This window comes from Kogia breviceps, chromosome 10, assembly GCF_026419965.1.
Source record: "Kogia breviceps isolate mKogBre1 chromosome 10, mKogBre1 haplotype 1, whole genome shotgun sequence".
Classification (NCBI taxonomy): domain Eukaryota; kingdom Metazoa; phylum Chordata; class Mammalia; order Artiodactyla; family Physeteridae; genus Kogia; species Kogia breviceps.
The window spans coordinates 81,156,634-81,164,905 of record NC_081319.1 but is presented as its reverse complement, the minus strand read 5'-3'; the positions used below and the strand labels follow the sequence as shown (position 1 = coordinate 81,164,905).

General features: G+C 33.2%; 1 protein-coding gene across 1 annotated transcript; it reads left to right on the top strand.

The window, feature by feature from the left end:
* Window positions 1–231: 231 nt before the first annotated feature.
* On the top strand, window positions 232–7,751 carry DEFB114 (defensin beta 114). The gene is made up of 3 exons (XM_059076593.1): window positions 232–289; window positions 4,829–4,837; window positions 7,609–7,751. Exons 1-3 carry the CDS (start codon window positions 232–234, stop codon window positions 7,749–7,751), a joined length of 210 nt encoding a protein of 69 aa, XP_058932576.1.
* Window positions 7,752–8,272: the final 521 nt, after the last annotated feature.

Genomic DNA, 8,272 nt, shown 5'->3' with positions numbered 1-8,272 from the left:
TTACAACTATCTTCTACATAGATTCCTCCCTAAAGGCCAATTAATATCAAGTGTTTTCAATTCTGCCCACAACCCTAGTCAATGGAGCAGAGATAAGAACACAAAATTAAAACAGTTTCCGGAAAAAGAGAGTCTTTCTTCCATTAGAAAACTATAAATAGTAAATGTCTCTTGGCTTTTTGGAAAGTGTTCTAGTTGTTTACAAATCTTTCAGCAGCTTCTTTCTACAGAATGAAGATCTTTATTTATCTTCTTCATTTTCTGTGTTATGTGACCTTCATTCTACCAGGTAATAGATGCTTCTCGTGTGTTTGTATGTATCATATAGCTCCTAGCTAAAAGTAGAAATATTAAATTATGAATTAGAGAATGCAGGTTCTAAATACACTCTTTTCAATTACAAAGTCTCTTGATTATGTTGAATCTCAGTTTCCTCATTCAGAATAGTGTTATACTAATATACTTTATCTCATTTTGAAAATTAAAATGCAGATAAAATAAGTTGATTCAGATGAGCTTCTTTTTCTTTTGTGGGTCTTGATTTGTTTTGTTATTCAAGTTATTAAGAAAATCATAATTTATTACATTTATTTATTCTTATATCAGTGAAGATTTCATAATAAATTGGATCCCAGGGAAGATGAATGGACTAAGAAAACAGCATATATCTCTTGGGATAACAATAACAGAATCTATAAAATGATCCAGGATATAGTCTCAGAATATGCTGGGCAATGAGGTACAGTGCTAATAAAAAGGCAAGTAAAGAAACAGTACTTCAAAAATCTTTGTTTAATTAGTTAATGCATTAGTAAAGGAATACAGTAATGGTTTCATGAATCAATTAAAAATAAACGATCAAAATATGTAGTACAGTGTAGCCCCTGGTAGTGATTAAATGCTATTCTTAATACGTGTTGTCCCTGAAGCAATCCAGATCTCTAACAAGAGAGATACAAATTTATGACCCAAAGTGTGCTAATTTGGCCCTAGAGAGTTAGAAGTTCAAAAGGTGCAACATGTATTAGAAATAGAACTGAATTCAAATTTAGAAAATCTAGATTTTATTACTAGCTCCCTGCTCAACTGCTTGTCAACCTTGCCACTCAGAGAATTTAAGTGATTTGTCAATGTCCTTAACAAAAAACAAAGAAAATACAGAAGAATCAATAACAATTGTAAAAAAAAAAATGAAATATCTGATATGAAAGTTTGTGCCTGTTAATTACGTGCACCTCAGTTAAAATTTAGTGAAATAATGTATTGGAAAGTGGCTCTACAAACTGAAAATTCGTTTACCAATTTAGGTACTATTATTATTATTATCATAGATGTTTCAGTTATTACAGTTATTATGAATAATGAAAGGGGCCTGAGTAAGTGAGGACTTCAAATGTGATTAAGGAATGTGTTGAGGCATATGGTACTAGCGTGTCAATCAATAACCATCTAACACTGAGTGCCTAGTAAACTACTGAACAAAATGCTAGACTCTGAGGAAACAAAAATGAAAGATACAGTAATTCTCTAGGCATCCTTACAAGCTAGTTGAGTAAACTCAGATAAATCAGAGGATTTGCTCGATTTAGAAAGTTTATGTAATTATGCTTCAAAGAGTAAGAATGGTGCAATTATGGCATTAGGGAGGTTTGGGAGAATATCCTGAATTCCCTGATGAAGAGTTTTGAAATTGGGGGTGAGACACTTGTGTTTAGACTTTGAAAGGTGAGAGAAAGAAAGAAAGACGATGAGTAAGTATGAGGGTCTAGTATATGCCAATCCCATTCCATAACTTTCCATGTCGATATCTAATCTGACCTTCCCGATAACATTATGAGATGACTGTCATTGCCTCTTCTAATAGAAGAGGAAAATGACATAAAAGATCATATTTCAAGTTCACACTTATACAAATATCAGTGATAAGTGGAATCCGAATACAGACTTTTCAGATCCCAGCATATTGCTCTCTATACCTCATCATGCTTCCTATAGTAGAAGGCACTGAGGTTAAATAAAAGACTGAATAGACAATTTGGTCAAAAGCAGTGAGGTCACACAGGAGGATAGCTGCACTTTAGATGTATACGGTCTATACCATCAAATTCTACACTTACTGAGCCTTGCAGAAAACGTTAAAGAAGCCTATGAAGACGGTTTGTCTATGTCTATGACCACAATCTTTCCTTTACATTTTGATCATTCTAACAGATACTAAGTTATAATGCCAGCTGAAATGGATAGAATGCACTATATGTGGTCTTTGATAGATTAAAAAAAAAAACAGGAAAGGTAATTCAAGATGTCAGAGTGGGTGGCTTTGAAGGAGTTCATAGAGTGGTGCATATCCATCGCACAATGGTGTGGTTTGACTATTGGTAAAACCTTAAAGTCACAAAAGAAGCGAGGAAAAGTGTCTAATCTAAGTGAATACTTTGTGAAGATGTCAGATGAGTGTTCATTCCAGAGTGATACCATGCTGGAGAGACCAGCTGTAAAATGATAAGAGATCAATACCGATTTTGATTAAAATATGAAGGAATGGACAGTATTTTAGGGGAAGTGCAAGCCTAAAATAATCCATAGAGAGAGTGAACGTAACATACTACCATAGTTTATAGAGTGAGCTTGCCATTAAATGGGTCAGGGTTTATAGTAAGGACCTGGGGCTCCTTTGTAGCTGTGGCAATATCTTTAGTTCTCTTACCTATAAAATGGATGGTAATATTAATTTTATAAGGTTTTGAAAAGATGAAAAACAACAGTGTAAGCAAAGTGTTTATCACACTGAAGACTGTACTGCAATATTTCAAGAAATGAAAGAAGAGGAATAGAAGCAGAACAAAAAAAGGAGAGGAGAGGAAGTAGAAGAGGAGAAGCAACACAAGGTTGTGTTCAGGTGTTGCCAGCTCTGAAGATGTCTCAGAAGAGGCCATGGATCCCAAACAGCAGAAATACGGTGGTCTTGGCAGATTTATGATCTAGTGCGTGGTGAACCAGAGGCCGAGTCTAAAGTAGTGAAGGAGAGACATACATCTGTGTTGAAATTTTGGTGAGAAGACAGTATCGGTCTTGGTGCTTTAGGTTTTATTCAATTTACAAGTAAGCTGAGTCAGTCACCAAGGCAATTTGGTTACTTGAGAAACAGGATAAAATGTAGAGAACAAAGTAAAACCCATAATAATAAATAGCCTTTTCAAAGGGGCCAGGATTTTGTTGATTAGCTAAATAACTTCCCAACCAATCCAGAAAGCTGCTCTATCACAAATGAACTCCACACGTGCCTCTCATGTGGCAATGATTAGTTTAGATTAATTAATTTGCATTAGTTGAGGTAATTTACAAATTAGTCTTAATTCCTTATTAGACCTTCCTCAATGTGTAAATTGTTTAAATATTCTTGAATAAACTAAGGAACAAATAAATTAATACCTACTTTAGAATCCTTTATGACTTTTACATGATGGTACTATTAATTGATATTAAATCTCTTCAGTTGTAAAGATCCAAGTACAAGCCATAAGATGAGTAAGTCTAACCCTTGCCAAAATGACAATGTCTCAGGAATAGAAAAGAAATCAAAAATGTAATTCTAAGATCTAAATAAGAGCTGGGTAAGAGATGGGGAACAGACAGTGATATAAAATTCCTAATGATCATCCAACTTTGAGTTAAGACATATTAAAGTAAGGAGAACTGATAAAGAATTCCAAGTAGAAGGGCCAGAATTATTTTATTTAAATTTGCCTAAGGTAAAATTTTTTTCTACATTCAGGTTGCAGCCTGGAAAACCACTTATTAAGCATATAGAGAGAGTACATTATCAAGAATTTATTACTAATGATTCTTTACACATGTAAATATTCATTTTAATAGAATCCCATTTATTTGTCATTAACCACTCAACTTCCAATTTTTTTCATCATCATATTTCTCTGTAGTCATAAAATAATTAAGGCTCCTAGAGACAGCCAAATCTATCACAAGTAGTATCTAATTTGATACAATATTCAGATAGCTGTTGAATGCTTTTCATGTGTCAGTTTCCAACTTTTTCAATGTAGAAGCCATGGATTAAATATTTAAAGTGTGAATTCTGGATTTGGAGAAATTTAAGATTAAATCCTGGGTTAAGCACGGGTTTTGCATCCTTGGGCAAATTATTTGGTCACCCAAAGCCTCAAGTTTTCATCTGAACAGCAACTACTTCAAAGCTTTAGAACACTTAAATGAGATAATGTGTCCAAGATATTTAAAACAATACTTGACACATAGGTTTTTAATGACTAAAAACTATTTTCATTATTATTCGCTTTTGGAACTAAACACATCATGTCCTCTTTCAACTCTGGAATAAGAATCATACTACTTTGTCTGCTGGTTCACGTTCTTTTTACAGTCCTATCCATCTGGATAACGCTTACTCATTTTTTAAGGTTTACATTTTCCTATCACTTTCCCATGACACCATGTCAAGATAATAAGCACTCATCTGTTCACACGTTTGACCCAATATATTTCTTTTATCATTGTACTTAATTAGCCTATCTGTGGATTTATCTCTTTGCCTCCACGTTTTGTTTTATCTTCAGAACAAAGCCTGCTGTGTGGTCTAAAAGTCATACTCAGTAAGAATTTAATTTCATCTATAGTCTTTTGTTTACCATTTAATAATAGTTCTTAATCTGTGAGAAGCTACTATATTCCACTGTTGTAAACATACATATTAACTTATCATGTCTCAAAAAGACTGTGAATTACATGCCATTGTCTCCATTTTACAAGCGAGGCAATTAAGGCTCCTAGAACTGAAGTAGCTTACCCAAAGCTGCATGTAGCTAACAGATGACAGAATTAAAATTCAAGCTCAAAGTCTATGGCTATAAACCCATATTCACTCTGCAGTTAGAAAGAACTCTCAATCTGTACCATACAAAGATTTTGAAAAATAAAAGTAGTGATTTGTTTGCTCTATCAAATGTTAAAACACACTATAAAATTACAGTAGTCTGTTTCACATAGCAGTGTTAAAATGTTAAAACACACTATAAAATTATAACAGTTTTTAACTACAGCTTCCCTATTAAGAGTGATAGATGAACAAAAATAAGAGAAAAAACTCTGTTTAAAAGCATTGTGGAGTTAACAGGTCAATTAAAAGTTATAGATAAAACATCTGGTTGAGATCAATCTTTCAACCATTCTTGAAGAGGCAGGAGAGAAGTTGAAAAACAGAAATTTGATAGCCTTATGCTACTTCTGGGCCAAAAATTGCAATTCAGAGCCCGAGAAGGAAGGAGAACTATGGAAAAACTGGCAAGTTTTCATTTCAGATGCCAGAAAGCTACAAACTAGGCCTAAGTTAAAATGACATTACTCTAGTTGTCCCAGGGACTAGCGCTCATTTTCACATTACCTTAAATTCTATAAATGGTTTAAGATCATCCAAGAAGGTTGGTTGGCTGTTCAAGCCACCAGCAAAAAAAAAAACACTAATAAATCATTTCTGGAGAAAGATAATAATCTCTAGGCCTCAAGTTATTTCCTCATTTTTCTTTGACAAAGTATGTAACAAAAATAATCAGGAACAAGTGAAAAAACAAGACTGTCCTATCAAAAATCAAAAACCAACACATAAATGAACAAATTAACAAGGGATCCAGATAATGGAGTTATCAGACCAAGATTTTAAAATAACTATGTGTAATTTGTTTCAATAAATAAATAAAAACAAGATTTAAAACGTGGCATAGAAATAAAAACTATAACGAAGAACAAAAGTAAAACTCCAGAACTGAAAAATAAACAAAGCAAGATTAAAAACATAATGAGTGTGTTAAGCAGGAGGTAATGCATAATTGCTGAGATATTTGATAAAGATGAAATATAAATCAGAAGAAATTATCTGGAATGAAACAAGGGAAAATTAATGATTGAAAAATAGAAAAAAATGTGGGGGGGTAGGAAGAGAGGGAAAGATGAAGGAAAGAAGAAAGGAAAGTAGGGAGCAAAAGTTGAGGAAAATAGGGCTTCCCTGGTGGCGCAGTGGTTAAGAATCTGCCTGCCAATGCAGGGGACACGGGTTCGAGCCCTGGTCTGGGACGATCCCACATGCCGCGGAGCAACTGGGCCCGTGAGCCACAATTACTGAGCCTGCGCGTCTGGAGCCTGTGCTCCGCAACGAGAGGCCGCGATAGTGAGAGGCCCGCGCACCGCGATGAATAGTGGCCCCCTCTTGCCACAACTAGAGAAAGCCCTCACCCAGAAAGGAAGACCCAACACAGCCAAAAATAAATAAATATATTTTTTTAAAAAGCTGAGGAAAACAACAGATCACTTTCAAAGGATCAACTATTTAATTGGGAGCTGACTTCTCACCAACAAAAACAAAGAAGGAAGTGAGAAGACAATGCAATGATGTCTTCAGGGTTCTGAAAGAAAATAACTACAATCTAGAACAGAATTCAACATCGGCATTCCTGTATCAATGGAAATTCTCAAAAGTATTGTCTAGACAGAAAGAAAGTTATCTTCTCATATGGAAGCTCAGAGACAGAAAAAAAAAGCAGTGACTTTTGATAAGATTTTGGGAAGCTGAAACCTGTATAATAAACTAGTAAAAGAATAATAAAAGATAATATAACTATACAATAGTAAGATGATAGAATCATAAAAAAATAACTAATATATATTTTAAAGAAAGGAGAGAGAGAGAAAAAAAGCATTGTTTCAACCAACATATATTAATAACTGTCATAAATATAAGTGAAAAAATATATATATATTGTGCAGTTGCTTTCACATCAGCTTTAAAATAAGCAAATAAAATATTGCAAGTCAAGATAACAGATTATTTTGAAAATGAAAGAGTGGAATGGGATACAATTTCAAAGCAGCACAAATGTGATGCCAGCAATGTTTTATTTCTTGACCCAGGTGGTATTTACACCAGAGCTTAATTTTTAATAATTCTCCTTGTGGAGCATTTATACTTGGGCATTCTCCTGCAAGTTTTGTTTCATTTTTCAAATTTACTTATATAAAATTAAATATAATAAATGATTTTTCTATTATATATTTTGATAATCTAGCTCGTTGGTTTTGTTTCAAAAACCCATAGATATAATCACAAAATAGAATAGATAACTCAATATAGGTCTAGAGTTTGTGAGAATTTAGAATGTAACAACATTAAGAATATAATGAAAAAAACTCTAGAATCAAAAACTCTTTCACAACTATCCTAAACATATATCATGTAAATATTAAAATATGTAATACAAATGTGTTTATAATAACCTGGTAAAATTTTAAATATGATGTAGTTGAGAAATTGATAAATTATCATATATAATTTCAAGGAATATGATGTAGCTCTAAAATCTTGAATCTTGTTGAGAAGAGTAACATGTCATAAAATCGAATCATATATTAACTAAAAACACATTTCCATTTTATACAGATAATGGGGATATGTAATATTTGTGTCTTCTTATTTTTTGGCATTTTACTAATTTGTTACAATGTACACATAGTATTTTTATAATCATAAATAATATGTTCTTAAATAAGAGATCAGTGATTTCAATTACTCTTCTTTTACTATAGCCTTGGTGGATCCTAATCGATGCTCAAAATTGTATGGTCAATGTAAGAAACGCTGTTCTAAACATGAAAAGCAAATTGAAATATGTTTGTCACCAAGTAAAATTTGCTGCATTGAGAGGGCGTTTGAAGACGATTTATCTTGAAACGGAAGATTTACATGTGACCAAAGAAGTCGTGTGCACCAGTGCAGAGAGGTGTCTCTGTAATAAATAAATACATAAGCTGATATCAATATCTTCTTTCATAGATATTAATTATATATCCAATAGAATGAGGTAGGATCTTTCTTATTTTCTCTAAGCTAAAGTTTTGATGGAGGCATGTCTGGTGCTAATTTCTTATCATGGATACTATGCTTGTGTCAATGTCAGACCACTTTTGATGTGTTGGAGGTTCACCTACACTTACACAATTGAACATTTCCCAACTTAACCATGACCTCACTAGAAAGTTGTTTCATGAAAATTAATACCCATAGGCTCATCAATTATCTAAATATCATCATCACATTACTGACATTAAGAGACAGGAAACCTAAGTACGAGATGAAGGCATGAACTATAGTAGAGCACGGAAATGCTCATTGCCCTTCCTTCTCTTCTCCCAAGGTTTTTCTCATTCAAAAAGGCATATTATTTTAATACTATCTAATGCTAATACACTT

Bases quoted from the DNA above. Each gene is read 5' to 3' on its own strand.
- DEFB114 (XM_059076593.1), top strand. From the start codon at position 232: ATGAAGATCTTTATTTATCTTCTTCATTTTCTGTGTTATGTGACCTTC.